Source organism: Panthera onca, chromosome D4 (assembly GCF_046562875.1).
Source record: "Panthera onca isolate mPanOnc1 chromosome D4, mPanOnc1 haplotype 2, whole genome shotgun sequence".
In the NCBI taxonomy this organism is placed as follows: domain Eukaryota; kingdom Metazoa; phylum Chordata; class Mammalia; order Carnivora; family Felidae; genus Panthera; species Panthera onca.
The window spans coordinates 17,695,596-17,714,630 of NC_138351.1; the positions used below are offsets into that span (position 1 = coordinate 17,695,596).

At 41.9% G+C, this 19,035-nt stretch overlaps 2 protein-coding genes across 5 annotated transcripts in view; both read right to left on the bottom strand.

The window, feature by feature from the left end:
• CARNMT1 (carnosine N-methyltransferase 1) overlaps nt 1–1,979 on the bottom strand; it is a 43,282-nt gene extending 41,303 nt beyond the window's left edge. The window contains exon 1 of one of the 2 annotated variants that reach the window (XM_060610042.3): nt 1,592–1,979. In XM_060610042.3, coding sequence (XP_060466025.1) covers nt 1,592–1,827 — 236 coding nt within the window. In that variant the 5' untranslated portion in view covers nt 1,828–1,979. The remainder of the gene's footprint in view (nt 1–1,591) is intronic. The other variant, XM_060610043.3, reaches the window with a different exon arrangement.
• A 4,206-nt stretch (nt 1,980–6,185) lies between these two features.
• Nucleotides 6,186–19,035, bottom strand: part of NMRK1 (nicotinamide riboside kinase 1) — a 45,891-nt gene continuing 33,041 nt past the window's right edge. For 2 of the 3 annotated variants that reach the window (XR_009603164.3, XR_013551849.2), the window contains 3 exons: nt 16,746–16,881; nt 7,621–7,806; nt 6,186–6,489 (listed from right to left, as the gene is read on the bottom strand). The gene's annotated coding sequence lies outside the window, so the exon portion shown is untranslated. Of the gene's footprint in view, nt 6,490–7,620; nt 7,807–16,745; nt 16,948–19,035 lie in introns of all 3 variants that reach the window. The other variant, XR_013551848.2, reaches the window with a different exon arrangement.

A 19,035-nucleotide genomic window follows, 5' to 3' on the forward strand; every position in this document is an offset into this window, starting at 1 on the left:
CACTGTGATTCACTGTATTTCCAGAAAATATTCCAATATTCTTTCTAGAATTTTCATAGTAAAATGTACCAGACTTTTCTGTACCTACCTCTCCTAGCTATCTAAATCTAAGGTCAGTTGTTTCCCCTCCCTGTGGTGATTCTTGAAGGCACAATACTTGCATCAAATTCAATTCTGTGGTTTTCTGCCTTCCTCCCTGTGTTGATACTAAGTAAAATACCCATATGAGTTACTTCCCTTTTGGGCTCCATAAGTAATGCAGTCCACGGTTCCTGTGCTTGGGTTTAATCAGTAAATTATTTCACCAAGATCTTTGCATTTCAAAATTTCATGTTACAAATGTAGTCAGATTCTAAATAACTTTAAGTTTTTATTAAGCAAGTTTCCCAATTCAAAAAAGTAACAAACTACCGACCTGTCACAAATTCAGACTACTTGGGAATGACAAACGCATTTCTTTGCTACTACTTGTCTTATTTGTTAAAAATAGAGCTTCAACAACATATGCCAAGCTCTGGTGACACAAAAATAAATAAGGATCAGTCCCTGCCCTTGAAGAGGTCACAGTCAAGCAATTAAAAAAAAAAAAAAAAAAAAAAGAAGTCTGCATAAAGCACAGCAGGAGCCCATCTAAGGGAACAAGTTTTACTTGTGCAGGTCATGTCCGTGTATCTCATTCCAACTGCAGACTCAGAACACAGCCGTCGGTGGCCTCATCTCTTAACACGAATGAAAGTGCTATATTTACCTAAAAATCTAAGTCCCTTTCAGATCTCGGAATTATAATTTTGCGACTAAGGTATTTTAACATCTATCTAAAAAAGAAAAGTGGAAGTTAGGGAGTTTAAAAGTCCTACCACCGTGCCCAGCCCACAGTGAGAATTCGATACATATTTGCCGAAGAAAAGATCGTAAAAGCGGTTCTTTGCTGTGCCTTCTCTCATTTCCCTCTTTAATACTTAAATTGTAGAGCATCCGGACCACCTCCGACCTTAATTTCACCCACCAGTTAAAGACATTGAGCGCCATCATTCACCACTAATGTGCCTGTACATTCAAAGCGCCAAGGGGGTTGGGGTGGAAATCTTACGCAGCTCTCACAAGAACTGGCCAACAGTTTGGGAAAATTCGTCCTACGGCATCCCACGTGTAGGTGAACTTGGGTTCTCCGTGTGTTCAGTTTGGAGGACATCGACAACACATACAGATCATGCCCAGCACTGGACGATTTTACCACCATCATCTTCTATCTGCAATTGTTAACAGCACTTTTCCGGTCACCCCCACCGGCCTCAAAGCCAAACCTTTAACGAGGGATGAAAGGCAAGAGAGCTAATCTGATCCTGAGGTTGGAAGACACGAGGCTGAGCAGCAGACGGCGCGGCAGACACGCGGCTGTGCAGGGCCGGGAAGGGCTAACGTGGTACGAGGTGACTCAGGGGCCCGGAGGTCAGATCTGGCGGCCCGGTCCGGGTGCCCCGGAGGCGTGGCGGCCGAGGGCGAGCGCGGCGGGCGCCCCCGTTCCGGCGGGTCCGCCGCAACCAGCGGGCACCTCGATGGGCTGCGCCGGGGTCCGCCACGGGCTTCTTACCCGTAGTAGCGGAAGGCATTAATGATCTTCCAGAAGTGCTCGCGCTCGAGCCGCTCCTCCTCCTCCTCGGTGCTGCGCGCGGCCGCCGCCGCCGCCGAAACCGCCGCGGCTGAGGCCAAACGCCCGGCGGAGAACTGCACTTCCACCTCCTCGCTCCCGCCGCGGCCGCCGCCGCCTCCCCCGCAGCCCTCGGGCAGCTGAGAAGCGGGCGGCGGAGGGCGCCGCCGTCGCTGCATCGCCGCCGCGGCCCTAGGCCTGGCTCGCTTGCGTCTCGCCGCGACTGAGAGCGTGGTGGCGGCTGCTCGGCCTTCCTCTAGACGGCGCCCGCCGCGGACATGCCCCCAGCTCGCGGTGCGCTCCGCCCCCGCCGCCCTCAGGCCTCCATCCGCGCCGGGCTCCGCCAGGTCTTCAGGAGCGCCCGGCACGAGCGCGCATGCGCATGCGAGGGTACGACGGAGGGCCGCGGCCGCCTGCGCTCATTTGCTGCCGGGCCTCGGCGACCGCGCGCTGCCGTAAGGACGGCGCGCCCGATGGGCGGGGCGAAGGGTCAGGTGGGAGGAGCGAAGGAGGGGGAATCCCTGGTGGGGTGGGGCTGGCACCTGCGAGACACGGCGTGGGTTGGGTTTAAGAGCCTGCGAGTGCTGGATTTGGGGACAGGCAGTTGAACTAAGTCTATAGGAAGGGAAAACAGAAAAACTGGTCAGCTTTGATGACTTCATTGGGAATTTTTATTGAAGAAAATCTAGAGGGAAGGTCTTGCGTCCACCCTAATTTAAATCTTAATTTATTTTCTAAATACATTTCCATTTGTAATTACGGGGGGGCGGGGAGGGCGGGGAGAGACTCACCATCGTCTTTTCAGTGTTGAGGAGTTTGCGAAAATCCTAATCCCGCCTTGACTGGTGGTGGTAGCCGATGAAGAACATGTTGGACCTAAACTCAGTCCAGTACCCGCGCTTTGGAAGACCCCCAAAGTGCCCATGAGCCATAATGCCTCAGCGCTGGTGCCGGTAGCCTCCAACCGTGGTCCTTAACAATGCCAGCCTTAACTTCTTTCTCTTTTTCGTCTCTATACGTTTTTTGCCTCATTGCTTCTGAGCTCATAGTTAAAACAGGTGCCCCCACATTCACACTTAATACTATTCTTAGAAAATAACTGATTTTATTCAATTTTATCTGTCACTCAGCATGTCAGTCTTACAAAAAAGTGCTAAATGGGAAAGAGTGCTTTTTTCAGAAGAGTTAAATATGCCCAGAGACCACAAATACAGTAAAAACATATAATGATATTGAAAAGGAAGTGGCTTCATATTTTCAGAATTTAATAATTTAAAAGCAATGCTTTACAAAGTCCTGTGGTGGGGCGCCCGGGTGGCTCAGTCGGTTAAGCGTCCAGCTTCGGCTCGGGTCACGATCCCACCCTTCGTGGGTTCGAGCCCCACGTCGGGCTCTGTGCCGACAGCTCAGAGCTTGGGGCCTGCTTCTGATTCTATGTCTCCCTCTCTCTCTGTCCCCCTCCTGCTTGCTCTTCTCTCTCAAAAATAGTAAAACATTAAAAAAAATTAAAAAAAAAATAAAAAGTCCTGTGGTTAGTCTATGTTAATGTTACATTTTTATACAAGATTTTTATAAAAGGTTAAAGTATTTATTGAATAGTAATGCAGTAATATATGCTCCAAAATTCAAAAGGAAAATACAAAGAGTTACAAATGTGAAGCTTCTTTACCTTTCTAGCCAGTCTTATCCCCTACCCAGACACAATATATCAATTCCTTGCCCATTCTTCCACTTCTATCCAGTGCATATTTTTCTTAGAAACTGGTATTTGGAAGTTATATATATATTCTCATATTATTAACTGTTAACCAATACTGTTTTCATATATAATTGCACATACAAATATGCAAATTACCTATGTAATAATTTTGATGCACTGATACAGGTCTCAATGACCTAATTGATATCGGCCAGAATGCCATGGATAATGATAATCAGCAACATACTTTTCATCATCCTGGGAAGGATAATAAACATTTTCAAATTAATCTATGTAGAGGTTTGCTTGGTTCTGTCTCATTATTCGGTGAGAATCTTAGGGTCTATGTCATTAAGGCGCTCCACCTTAATCTCACTTGTGATTTCACAGATAAGGAAACTCGATATTAAATAATCCATGGGGCACAGTACCTTACTGGCACTACACCCACCCACCCACCCAACTCTTGTGCCTGCATTTTATCAGTATTTGGTTATGACCCTGACTGTACTTTTAGAATATTATGCTAACATTTAACATTTTTCAATTTTTTTTTCACATCACCTCATTTGTTCACGACTCTGTGAAGGAGGTGTTATTATTGTCCTCCTTCAACAAAAGAAGAAAGACTCAGAGAATTTAATTGTCTTGCCAAGGAGTACATAAATAGCAGAACTGACATTCATCTATTCATTCAGTCTTCTCAACAAATGTGTTGATTGCCTCCTATGTTTCCTGCACTGAGCTAAAGGCAGCTAGAAGCTGGGCTTTTTAGTCTCACTTTGCCGGTTGGTAACTGTGACTGTTTGAAAAGTTACTTGAGACCTTGATTACATTATTTCTAAAATGAGCATAGTACCCTTCTTACAGGGTCATCTGAGGAATAAATGAGATAAAGAATGAGAAATGCCTGGTATTTCTGCTCTGTAAATGTTAATTTCCTCTCTTCCTTTCAGATGTATCTAGGATACATTTTTGGCCTTGTTTCAAAGCACTTTTAGGACTTCCTTGACCTAACTTCTTTACAACGAGTACCTCCTATAGAAATCTTCGCAAACCATGGGGCCATTTGGGCAGAAATATTTTCATCAGATCATTCTTTCTTCGGTTATTCTGAAGAACTGTTAGTTAAGCAGTTAAAGCTCACACACTCATATGTTCATACATTGCTAATGGGAATGGGAAATAGAAAAGCCACTGTGGGAAAGAGTATAGCACTTTCTTACAAAACTGAACCTGTGCATACTATACAATCCAGTCATTGCACTCTTGGACATTTATCCCAGAGAAATGAAAAAATGTGTTCACACAAAAACCTAATTTACACGAAAGCTCATGGTAGAAGCCAAAATTTAGTAACAACCCAAATGAGTGTTAGTAGATGAATGGTTAAACAAAGTGGAGCACATCTATACCATGAGATCCTTACTCAGCAATGAGAAAAGGAATCATCTATTTATACACTCGGTAACTTAGATGAGGGGCGCCTGGCTGGCTCAGTCAGTGGAGCATGCAACTCTTGATCTTGGGGTTGTGAGTTCGAGCCCCACAATGGATGTAGAGATTATTTTAAAAACAAATAACTTAGAAATATAACTTAGGTGAATCTCAAAAGAATTATGGTGAGTGAGAAGAAAATCACAAAGGGTTACACATACTGTATGATTCCATTTATATATTTTGTCTTCAAATGACAAAACTATAGAGCTAGAAAACAGATTCGTGGCTGCCAGAGGTCAGAGGTGGTAGGAGTAAAAGGGGTGTCTGTTGTGATAAAAGGGAGTACAAAAGAATCTTGTGATAGAACTGTTCTGTATCTTGACTGTGGTAGAGGTCACACAAATCTATGCTTTGGTAAAATTGCATAGAAATTAATATATATGCCATATATACATAAATGGATACGTACCAAACTGGTGAAATTGAATAAGGTCAATTGGTTGTATCAATGTCAACTTCCAGACTGTGATATTGTGCTATGGTTATGCAAGATAATGCCATTGGGTCGAGAGTATATGAAATCTTTCTGACTTATTTCTTGCAACTGCATACGAATCTACAATAATCTCAAAACAAAAGGTCTTCAGAATCACACGTAAACCTGTGACTTCTACTTAATTCTAGATACATTTTTACATATAAGCCCAGAAGAAGCTTCTAAGTAAATTAAATAAGTTTCTCATTTTAAAAACTTGAATTATGGACATTTTCAAAGTAAAATAAAAGTAGAGGCAATAACATAAGCAATCTAGTATATTATTACAATCCTTCACCCAATAATGTCACCAATTCTCAAAAGTTTGTAACCTTGTTTTACCTAACCTCCTCTTGCTGTTTTACAAGGGTGTTCCCAGACATTATATTGTTTTTCCCCCATGCAAACTTCAGTGTGCATGTCTGAGAGGAACTTTGAAAAGATAACCATCATGTCATTATTGTGTCTATCGACAAAAATTAGTAATCAATCCTATTAACTTCTAATACCCAGTTCTTATTCAAATTTCCCTAATCGCCTCAAAGATGTCTTTTTGTGGTTAGTTGTTACAACTCAGAACATCATGACTCTTGTATCTCTTCTATTCCTCAAGACCCTGCTTCTTTCCCTCTTCCTTTCTTGTTATCATGGCATTTTTTTGCTCTGTTTTGTTCTGTTTTTGTTTTTGTTTTTTTAGAAAGCTGGATCGTTGGACCTGCAGAATATCCCATATTCTGGATTTAGTCTGGTTGTTTTCTCATGGCATCATTTCTTGCTTCTTTTACTCAATACTATGTTTCAAAGTTTTATCCACGTTGTGTGTAGAGCTATAGTTTGTTCGTTTTCACACCATAAGGTATTCCTTGGGTGAACATAGCACAATTGATTTTTTATTAGAAGACATCTTACTTTTTTTCGCGTACACCCCAGCTCCTTTATCCATTTTTTTCTTCAGAGCACTTAGCACTACCTGACATTGCAGTCCTGTAATGGTTAATTTTATGTGTCAACTTGACTGAGTTGAGAGATGCCCAGATAGCTGTTAAAACACGATTTCTGGGTGTGTCTGTCAGCATGTCTCCAAAAAGAGATTACCAGATGAGTCAGTAGACTGAGTAAAGAGCATTCTCATCAGTGCAGGTGGGCACCATCCAATCCTCTGGGGGCCTGAGTAGAACAAAAAAAGCAGAGGAAGGGTGAATTTGTTTGGGCTGAAACAATCAGCTTCCTCTGCTCTTGGACAGCAGAGCTTTGGGTTCTCAAGCTTTCAGATTCAGACCTGGACTTACACCTTCAGCCCCCTATTCTCAGGCCTCAGACTCAAGTTGCCTAATTTCAATTTTCTTCTCAATAGTGACATAAGGGGCTTTCCTTCATCACTAAGATTCACTTGGAAACCACTCAACCCAAGTCAGATTTCTCAGCTGCAGACAACAGAATCCATTCTAGCTACTTTAAGCAGAAAATAATTTATTGAAATGCTGGCACACAAAATTTTTAGGAAGCCCTGGGAATTGAGCTTGATCTGCTACACGGAAATAATGTGGCTCAATGCCTGTTTTTCCAAAGGAAAGTGTTTTATTGGACACCAATTCCACCCCTGCCCACCATTCATCACTTATAATGTTAAGGACCAGATAATAAAACCTGGGCTATAACTACCCTGAAAACACCAAATGCTTCTGCCATAAGATCACGGTTTCCCATATGTGGCCATCATTTTATCACGCTCGCTTCTGCCTTCCAAGTGAGAACCTTAGTTACAAAGAAGTGTGAGGAATGTGTGTTTTCGCTTTCTAACCTCTAAAGTAGAGGAAGGCATTCAGGAAAGTGGAAGCAGGGGATATTCAGAGAGCTAATCTATGTCACTGCCAGGATGACTATTTGTGTGTCACTAATGAGCACTGTCGTCAACACTGGTTGACTGGGTCCAGGTGACAAGGAACAGAACAGTACAGAGCAACAACACCGGATCTGGCTTAGGAGGTCTAGGCTAGGATGTTGACATTGATACAAGTAGGCATATGACCTTAGGGAAGTCAACTAATCTCCCTGGACTATGTTCTCATCTATAAAATGAAACCGCTGGACAACTGTTCTTAAAAGATCTTTGTAGCTCTAACATTCTATGATTAAAAAATCATTTTAGAGGCAAAATCCTTCGATTTCAAGCAGTCTTCTTGAAAAAAAAAACTGCTGTTGGTCAGTGAGTTTTATATCTGTGGTTTTCTATGTTTAGTTTTTTGTTTTTTGTTTTTTTTCCCCTGCTCTCAGTTTGCCTATTATTTTTTTAAATACCTTGGTATCCAGGGATGCCCGGGTGGCTCAGTCGATTTAGTGTCCAACGCTTGATTTTGGCTCAGGTCATGATCTTGAGGTTTGTGAGATCGAGCCTTGCTTCAGCTTCCAGGCTGACAGCAAGGAGCCTGCTTAGGATTCTCTCTCTCCCTCTTTCTCTGCCTCTCCTCCGCCTGCTCTCTCTCTCTCTCTCTCTCTGAAAAATACATAAATAAACTTTATAAATACATACATACATACACACATATGTATGTACCTTGGTATCCAGGATGAGATTCCTGCATACCATTTCCAAAGCTGATCTCTCACTCAGGTATAGACTGGATAAACACGATGAATTGAAAGAAGGAAACTCCACATTTTATTGTCTGAACAAGAAGTCCAAACCTGTTTTCTTGCTTTGGGTAGAATGGTTAACAAAAGCATCCCTTAGTTTTCTTAGTGTGCCAACGAAGTTACTCCCTCATTATTCTCAAGTTGGTTTCATAATGATTAAATGTTAGAAATCTGCGGGCCTGCTCATCTACAGATTATACTTATACAATGAGAAGACATCTCATTGGAAGTTCACATTTACATATTATGTTGCTTTGCCTTTTAATTGGCTGCTTTACCCACTTTGAAGTAAAACTTCTTTGAGGGTGGGAGGCGTATTCGTTTTGTTCGTGCCCATATCCCCAACATCCAGCCCTGTGTCTCGCACGTACAGATTTTCTAAAACCATTTTGTGAAATAAATAAGTGAATCCATAAGTGTCAGGCACTGTACAAAACACTGTAGATATATAATTGCATATAATTTAATACAATAGTATTGTCATCCTTTTTTTTTTTTTTTTTTTTTAACAGATAAGAACACTAAGAAGACTTTCAGTGACCCTGTCAAAGTCATACAGCTATTAAATGGGAAAGCCCTGAAGTGGAAGCAAGTCTACAAAACCCAGAAAAAAAACTATTAACCACTGAATCTACTGCCTATTGAAGTTGGTCTTGTTTACCCTTAAATAAGATTCATGAAGTCCTTTTACTTTGGGAAACCTTATTAACTTGCAAATAATTGTTATTCACAGAGACTTAACATTCCAGGTGGACAAGAAGGGCTAGAGATTTTGCTAACCAAAACTGAGAGAATAGATTGCCCAAATAATAGGTCTGCAGAGACAAACTACTTCTTAGGCTTTATGTGAAATATCTTGATTTTCTGTCAACACAGACCCCAACTGCTATTGACCTAAGGATCTCACAGAAAAGGGAAAAGGCCACTTGGGACTTCCTTAGCTCACTAACAGAGTTCCTATATGATCAACATCATCGTTCTAGGATTTATGATTTTATTCTTGGAATTCCTCTACTAATTCTGCTCTTTATGAGTCTAGTGTTTGTCTTAGAACTAGCTTGTTTTGCCTTTGTATTCTTTGTTGGCAGTAGCTGGATCTAGATGAAGGAGACCATCATTTGGTCTTAAGATAACAAGCATGCTCTCCCCTATAAAAATAGAGATATGACTCCTAGAAATGGTTTCCGTGTACTTTTTGTGACTCTTTATATTTTTTTCTTTTAATTTTTTTTAATGTTTATTTATTTTTGAGAGACAGAGAGAGACAGAGCATGAGTGGGGCAGGGGCAGAGAGACAGGGAGACACAGAGTCTGAAGCAGGCTCCAGGCTCTGAGCTGTCAGCACAGAGCCCGATGCGGGGCTCAAACTTACGAACGGTGAGATCATGACCCGAGCCGAAGTTGGCCACTTAACCGACGGAGCCACCCAGGTGCCCCAATGCTTTATAGTCTTAATCACAGTGGGAGCCAATAGCCACTTGCAATCTTTGTATGCACATTGTTTTAATGTTCTCAATAGTTATTCTCCAATCTGGGATGAAAACTCTATTACTATTACTAATTTTTTAAAATAAAAAGTGAAATAAAGTGGATTTTTGTGTAAATTATAAGTGGAAGTTGGTTTACAAAATATATCATAGATTATCTACTGCTAGGAATCACTGTTTCTTTACAGGAACACTAAAATAGTCCTTACAAAGTTACCTTCACATCCTATAAGTTCTAAATCTTTTTTTGTTGTTGTCATTGTTGAACATTTCAGATTAAAGAGATACTTTGAACTGACATTATTCCAAGCCTTCCCATTCTGAAATCCAGGGCAAGTTACCCTATAAACATGCTTTTCCATGATTAGGGCACCTGGGTGGCTCAGTCGGTTGAGTGGCCAACTTCAGCTCACGTCATGATCTCCAGTTCATGAATTCGAGCCCTGTGTCAGGCTCTGTGCTGACAGCTCAGAGCCTGGAGCCTGCATAGGATTCTGTGTCTTCCTCTCTCTCTGTCCCTGCCCCATTCGCACTCTGTCTCTCTCTCTCTCTGTCTCTCAAAAATAAACATTAGAAAAAAAGTCTCTCAAAAATAAATAAAAGTTAAACATTACAAAAAAAAAAAGTCCTATCAGTTTTTGAGAGATCTCCGCATTGTCAAACCTTGAATTGAATGAGCTGTATCCATGGTCTCATCAACATCTCCTGGGCATTTCTAAGAAATGCAGTATCTCACCTACTGAACCTGAATCTGAATCTGCATTTAAAGGAGGTCCCCAGGTGATTCATAGGCACATTAAAATTTGAAAAGCACTACTTTAGAAGCAACACAGAACACACATCCATGAATCCTTTCACTGATTGAAAGCTCATATGTATCATTCTGAGAGCCTATGTCAAAAAGAACAGAACAGCCAACTGACACAAGCTTCAGTAATAAGGACATTTACTATCTTAAGCAACATGAAGCCCCAAGGTAGGCAGCTCCAGGTTGAGTCATCCATATCACCCACCCAGGCCCCCCAGCCTTCGGCTCTGCTATTTTCAGTGTGTTAGTGTAGTCCCTCAAAATTGCAGATGGTTGCTACAGTCCAAGCATCACATCCAGATCCAACAAATCTAGCAAAGAAGAAAGTCCACTTCCTCCCATATGTGTTCCTTTTATTCAGTAGGTACACCTTTCCCGGAAGCCTCTCAGCCAACTTCCCCTTTCTGCAACACGGGGCCCACATCTAAGATAATGGAAGGCAGAGTATATATGATTACCTTGACAGTCTTAGATTCATTAATATCCTCTTCATAATCCTGAAACACATACCTGAGCCAAAAACCAGGCCTCTTATCTCTTGTCAAGAAGAAAAGTGAAGAAGGGTGGGGTAGATACGAGGGGGGAGGGTGAGCTTGCAGGGACGGTAACTGATAATAACTTTACCTTCATGTGTAAACAGAAAAAAAGAATAAAGTAGGGATGACAGAAATCCTCTTTAAGGAATGAATCCCCTCTGATTTAATATATACCCAGGCTGTAAGCATAACTATGTGCATCTAATTAATGTTTGGCTTCAGTTTATTGCACTCTATGCTCCATGCCAAATGAAGCCCTGATATGTGTTTTACTGGCTAGTAAACAGGCTTACATAAAAATTATTTGGGGCAGAGCTTGGCCTAGGTAAAAGATCTGATTTCAGACTTCTTTCCTGTGTATCAGATACAGGAGAGATTTCATACGATTGCTTTTCAAGAAATAATTTTCTTTTTCGGAAGAAAATGGATAACGTTCCTCTTCTGATTCAAATCCCTTACTGGTGTTTTGCTGCTCTTCGATAAAGTCTAAGTTACACAGCATAACATTACACCCTTCCCAGTGAGCAGTAGGCCACCTTTCCTGTCATGTCCCAGCTGGGACCTCCCATCCCTCACCTTATCACTCCAAAAAGGCACTCCTGCTTTTACAACTTCAGAGTTCTCCTTCCTCTGTGTCTGTCTTTCTCACACTGCTTTGTAAGTAGTTGTTAAAAAATATTTGGTTCCCCAGCAGGTTGTGAGCTCATTTAAGGCCCAGACTGTTCCTGTTCGTAGCACCGTGTAGGTAATCCATAAGCACTCCATGAGCAGATACGGAGCAAAGGTTGGCAAACTTCTACAGAGAACCAGATAGTAAATATTTTTGACTTTGCAGGCCATGGGGTCTATCACAACTACTCAGCTCTGCTGTTATAGCATGCACACAACCACACAGTACCTAAGGGGATGGGTGTTGCTGTGTTCTAATAAAACTTTATTAAAAGAAAAAAAACAGGTGACTAGCTGGATTTAGCAAGTGGAACATAATTTGCTGACCCTGTTATAGATGAATAAATGTTAATAAACATTTGTGTTGCCATAATGACTTTTTCCTTTTTTTCCATACCATTTGAAGGCCCTTGGTGGCCTCAAACATTATCTCTCTGTCCTTCTTTAGTGCTGTATCTACTAGATGACAGTTTCCAAGCGTCTGGACCTGTTGGCCCTTTCCCTGTTCCCATTATAAAGAGCAGAAATAGGTGAGACAGAATACAACCAAGAGCCGTAAGTAGGATATTTCTCAGACACCAGGCATCTGAGAGGTGACCCTACATTTTATAGATTTAGCCACCCAGGAACCCCTGGGGTGGGAGGTGGGGGGGATTGAATCAACCTTTTAGTATCAGTTGAAATTCTGGATTTAAAGTGTAAAACGTGAGGGTGCCTGGGTGGCTCAGTCAGTTAAGCAGCTGACTTGGTTTTGGCTCAGGTCATGATCTCACAGTTCATGAGTTCGAGCCCTGTGTCAGGCTCTGCACTGGCAGTGCGGGAGACTGCTTGGGATTCTTTTTCTCCCTTTCTCTGCCCCTCCCCCACTCGTGCAGTCTCTGTGTCTCTCAAAATAAATAAATAAAATTTAAAATAAAATGTAAAACATGAAGCTGGAATCGCGACAGGTGCCAGAATTTCACTATCTTCCTAAAATCTCTAGGAAAATCGGGTTTTTGGTGGGAGGTAATGTTCCTTACCCACTCTTGATGTTTCTTTCGACGAAAAGAGAATTTACTCAAGCATTACCATCTTGACATTCTCTACTTCACTCACTCTGCCTGGGGGGAGGTGAGATGTCTTATCTGATTGATACATTTGGGAAGAATACACTGGGCATGCTTGACTCATCTCTCGACCTTATTTTTTCCCCCCTTCTTGGAAGTAAATGTGCTTGCGGTGAGCACAATTTCTTGTCTGTTGCTCATACTAAAAAGTCCTTCCCAGCTGGGAAACTTGTCCTGGTCCAATGCTGCCTATGACAACATGAGTACATCTAATTCCAGATGGAGTTAGAAGACCTCACATTCAGACACATTCTCAAATGTAGGCTTCCTCGGTAACAGAGGGGATATTTTGTCCACCATCTGCTTCTCCTTTGTCTTATTGTTCAATTTGTTCTGAACCCAGGTGGGAAAGAGGACAGCGTGTTAACTGTATGTTCTTATTTTCGCTATTTGTGATACTCTGCCACCAGAGCCTCACTGACTGGGGATAGACTGCCCTCCCCGCACCCCCCGACCCAGACTAGCTAATTCCTGAGATAGCAAATAACTCCCCAGAACCTCTCCTATGTAAACTGACCAATGCAGAACCTACGTCCCCCCAACCACCTCCTTTACCAAATTCTCACACACTACGCCAATATTCCCCTGTTCTAATCAATCCAGGCTCAGGAACCAGACAATCTGGGACAGCCCCTACACCCTAGAGCCTCCTGAAATTATTCAAACTGGCCCATCCTAAACCTGCTCACTCTGCCTTGCCTGGCCTTTCCTGTGGAAACCATAATAAAGACTTTCCCCTTGTTCCTTCTATCTGCGGAACAGCCCTGTGCTTCCCCACGTGGTCCTGCGGGCTGTGGTGTGCCCTCTCCTCTTGCGGACTGTGAGTAAAGAACTATCTTTTCAATGGCAGTCATCTCCTGACTTATTGGCTTCACCATACCTGAATAAAAATAACACCTACATTGGGGCACCTGGGTGGCTCAGTCGGTTAAGCATCCGACTTCAGCTCAGGTCATGATCTCATAGCTCGTGGGTTCAAGCCCTGTGTCGGCTCTGTGCTGACAGCTCAGAACCTGGAGCCTGCTTCGGATTCTGTGTCTCCCTCTCTCTCTGCCCCTCCCTCCCCATACTCTGCCTCTCATTCTCTCTCTCAAGTAAATAAAACATTAAAAAAAATTTTTTTTAATAAATTCTACATTCTAAACAGGTAGTTGTCATTGGGCCCCTCCAAAGGCCTGAACTGAACAGATAGCTTCAGAAGGTGATGCAAAGTGCGACTTTATACCACTGTCACTGATCTCATTTCCCCTTCTTTCCTCCCATACTTGTTTTTAATCAGGAAGGTGGGAACAGAATTATCCAACAGAGCAGGGCTCTGATTAGCAACAATTTGCCCACTTTTTCATTTACTCTTGAGATTCTGACCACTGATTGACTTCTTAAAGAAAAGTAACCTAACCAAGACTTTATGAGTCAATCTGCATCTTACATGTGAAAAACTCTTAAGTGTCGTGGACACAAGAGGAATGTAATTAATGGTCCAAGCTTTCAAGAAGCGTATGGTTCAGCAGGGAAGCAACACCAGCAAATATTGAACAATTGAGGTGATCTAGTGTTAACGCAGTATAGATGAGGTAAGGTGTAATGGGAATTAAGGAAAGGGAAGAATAGTTCAAAAGTAGTATGAGAGCTACATCTCGAAGGATAAATTTAACTTGAAGAGGTAAAGAGGATGGAATACTCTTTGCAAACTAATTCAAGAAGGTTTAAGCCAAAGGGAAAAAGGGGTTTATTATTTCTTATTACTGAAAAGATCAGGCATAGGTAGATCTAGAAGCTCAAATTATATCCTCAGGAATCTATCATTTGTTGTTTCTTGGCTTTGCCAAGCACTACTCCTTTTTAAAGTTTCCGACAAAAGATATGGGCAGGGGTCTCAATGGACAGCTTGGGTCATCTGTTCTATACTGAATCAACTGCTATGACCAAGGGATTGTAGTTTTCTGATCAGTCGGTGTCACATGTCCACCCCAGAGCTGGTTGTGGAGTCAGTTACATCCAAAACTGTGGACTTGATGGGTTTGATGGTTCCCAAAGGAAATTCTGGGTGATGTTCCCAAAAAGGAAGATCACTTCTGGATGGGAATGTATAAAAATCGTTGGTGTGGCAGGGGAATAACAGCATGAGCAAGGTGGAGAGGAAGACAAAGACCAGTCTTACTATAATAACCCATATAAAGAAACAGAGGGAAATAAATTTCAATAATTCAGGCGGTATAAAATTATTAGAAACTTTCAAAGTCCGACAGAAGAGTTTGGACGAGTCACTTAGCAACGGAGATTCATTTTAGGTTCTGAAGCAATAGAGTGATGTGATGAAAGGAGTATTATAGAAGGATTAATCAATCTGGCAAGAGCCAGGGGATAAAATGCCGTCAAGAAGACCAGATGATATTGTTCGAATAATCCTGAAATGATGTGATAAAGAGTTATGCTAGACGGTCATAGTGAAGGAAAGAGATGAAGGTAAATCCAGATCATAATTTCAAAGGAAAAAAAGGTGGGGTTGAATATAGGGGATGAATAAAGAGAAGAGTCAAAAGGGAGGACAATGTTTGTAGCTAGTGTTATAAAAACATCACTAATAGAAATTTATAAGGAGAGTGGATTTCTCCTTCTCCCAGTGTCCCTGCCACACAAGCCTGCTCTCATATCCTGTGATTTCTATCAGCAGGCTAGATAAAAACTGCTAGAGATTCTAAGTTCTGGAAGATCATGGTGCCCCACCTCCACTATCACATGCAATTCCACGTAGAAACAATAAATGATAAAATAAGCACAAGTTCAGGGGCGCCTGGGTGGCTCAGTCAGTTGAGCGTCTGACTTTGGCTCAGGTCATGATCACAAGGTTTGTGAGTTCAAGCCTCCCATATGGGTCTCTGCTGTCAGTGCAGGGTCCACTTCGGATCCTCCGTCCCCCTGTCTTTCTGCCCCTGTCCTGCTCGCCCTCTCTCTCTCTCTCAAAAATGAATATCAAAATAATAATAACAATAATAATAATAATAATAATAATAATAATAATAATAATAAAAGCACAGGAAATCCAACAGCATGATTTGTCACATGATGCTGCTGTGATGTTTGTTTACAATCACAAATATCATTTTACGATTTTTCCTCATTAGAACTTGACTTGCTGAGGCCCCAATTCATGTTTAGTTTATATAAGCCAGCACTGCTTCTTAGTGTCCTTACTCTTCACCTCAGGTTGAAAACACACATTCTTAGGGGCGCCTGGCTGGCTCAGTCGGTTAAGCGTCCGACTTGATTTTGGCTCAGGTTGTGATCTCATGGTTGTGGGATCGAGCCCCACATCAGGCTCTGGGCTGAGTGTGGAGCCTGCCTGGGATTCTCTCTCTCCCGCTCACTCTCTGCTCCTCCCCCTCTTGCATGCGTGCGCACGCTCTGTCTCTCTCTGAAGAGATAAATGAAAATAAACATTGAAAAAAAAAAAAAAGAAAACGCATATTCTTAGACTACATGTTCTTTGGATTTTTTTTCAAAGGCAACTTTTATAGTGGTGCTCTAATACAGTTGAAATTCCTCTTTTTCCCCAAAGGAAATGAAAACAGGATATTGAAGAGATATCTACACTCTTATGTTCATTGTAGCAAGAAAGGTAAGAAAACAACCTAAATGTGCTTCAATGGATGAATGGATAAAATTTTATATATATATATATATATATATATACACACACACACACACACACACACACATGTATATTTGTATTTATATATAAAATAATATATATAATTGTATTTATATATAAAATAATAATATATATATATAAAGTCCTGTAAATACACATGAATATATATGTGAATTCTGAAATTCTTATTTATAATTTCTGACCATGTTATTTTATTTTATCTTACTTATTTTGAGAGAGTGAGTGAGTGTGAGTGAGGGATGGGCAGAGAGAGAGGGAGACAGAGAATCCCAAGCAGGCTCTGCGCTGTCAGTGCAGAACCCATCGTGGGGCTCGATCTCAGGAACCACGAGATCATGACCTGAGCTGAAACCAAGACTCCCACACTCAACCGACTGAGCCACCCAGGTGACCCAATAATTTCCACCTGTTCAAAAATAAAAGCATATCTATCTCATCTTAGGCTATTTGATAGAGGCAGCAATTATACATAGACACGAGGAAAAGAAGAGGGAGGTGGAAAGATGAAACCTGCCTCAGGTAGAGTCCTCTCAAGGACAGGGAGCTGACTGACAGCAGCACTCAGGCGATGGGAGCCATCTTTCCTCTCCAGGTTCCTTTTCCTGCTCACTAGATCAGAGGCTGGATTCTCCTTCATGGAGGGAAACTGGAGAGATTCAGTGATTCGGTTAACAGAATACAGAGAATGTGAGAATTCCCACAGGAGCGAAGTCTAAAATGGAAAAAGAAAGACGAGTACAATTTCACCACTTCAAAACAGTATACTGAGTACGGGACTAACGGGGCCATACAATCGGAGTTATACTTGAATGCCTCATCACTGACCTTCTGCTACTGCAAATTTTAGATTTTTTTTCCTTATGCCTTTAAATAACAGCTAATATTAAATGAGCACATATCCTGTGCCAGAATACTGCGCTAAATATGAAGCACTTGCATGGGTTAAAAATTTAATATTCACAGCAATGTTATAAAGTAAGTTTAACATTATCTCTCTGTTCCACAGACAAGGAGATCAAGCCTCAAGATAGACGATAATAATTTGCTGGAGGTCACACAGCTAGATGTGGTTCTGCTCTATATCATGGACACCAAAGCTCTGGTTTTCATTACCACATTATGCTCTTTTCCAAATAAACAGAGAAACTCTTCAATTCCTTTTAGCCAGGTGACAATGTTCCAACCGGAAGACCAGGAATTTTATTGAAGAAGAAGGAGCAGATGGAAACTGGGAGGCATTCTCTGCCACATTCAATCAAACAGCACAGCCAGTCTTTCCTAGTACTGGAGCAAACCACTGTTTCTTCAGCTGAGCACCAGATGAAGTGACTGGCTTGCATTTAGGGACTGCATATTCTTTTTTTCTTTAAAAAAATTTTTTTTTAAGTTCATTTATTTTGAGAGAGAGAGAGAGAGAGTAGACCATGCAAGCAGAGAAGAGGTAGAGAGAGGGAGAGAGAAAATCCCAAGCAGGCTCTGCACCCTCAGCACAGAGCCGAACGCCAGGCTCCAACTCATGAACTGTGAGATCATGACTTGAACCGGAATCAAGAGTCAGATGCTTAACTAACTGAGCCACCCAGACGCCCCTAGGGATTGCATTTTCTAAAGAGTCAAATGACATTTAGCCCTGTGGGATGGTCCAACCATATGTGTCTTTGGAGGGCTTGTGAGAGCTCTTATAGATTCACATCTCATCCCATGGTACCAGCCTGATGTGCATTGATATCACCTCCATCCCAATCTCTCCTTCATTTAGCCTATATAGGTGATTGGAATTTGATGCAATGGCACTTCCCCACCCCCCCCCCCACCCCCCATCCTTTTAGTCTATCTTTTGAAATAATTTTAGATTCCAGAAAGGTTTCAGGAGTAGTAGAGACATTTCAAATACTTTTCACTCAGCTTTCTCTAATTTCTACATCTTGCAAAATGGTCAAAACTAAGAAGCTGACATGACCGCATTAACGACAAAATTTATTTGCACTTCACCAGTTTTCCTACTAATGTCTTTTTATCGTTCCAGAAACCAATCCAGGATCTGGCATTGCATTTAGTCATCGGGTCTCCTTTGTCTTCACCAGTGTGTGACAGCTCCTTAGTCTTTTTCTGTCATAACCTTGACGCCGTGGAAGAATACTAACCATTTGTTTCATAGAATGTCCCTGAGCCGGGTTTATCTAGTGTTTTCTCACAATTAGAGTGGGGCTCTGTATCTCTGGCAAGAATACCACAGAAGTGATGTGCGCTTCCCCGTGTATCATATTAGGGATTACGTGAGATCACGGAGTGTTTTTAATCAAAAGGGTGCCATGATACAATTTACAATTTGGAATGATAACTCTGGCAGATGGGTGCAGAATGCGTTGGGAGTGGAGGAAGCTTGTGCTCAAGGCCCTCGTGAAGAGACTGGGGATGAAGGTAATCTGAGCAAAGGCTGTGGCTCTTAGGGGTGGGGATCAAAGTCTGAATATGGGATTCCTGAAGAGAAGCTAACAGGACGTGGGGGCTATTTCCATTCATGAAGTGAGGAGAGGAACCGAGGATAATTACTAGGATATTAGGATAACAGGTAGATGGTTGACTCTGTGATCAGTTGGTGGCCAAGGTCATTGCAATTCAGATTTCTGAAGATAAAAAAAAGTAATACTTTGCCAGTCTGTGGCAGCTCTAAGAGGATGTTTGAGTGTCTGTGAAAAAAGACACAGAAATAAGAAGGAGATGCTCAGCCATGCATTTACTCTTGTTTTCAACTTTTAGGTTTGGAAATTCAGCATCTTGGGTGCGTATGTTTGAGTGA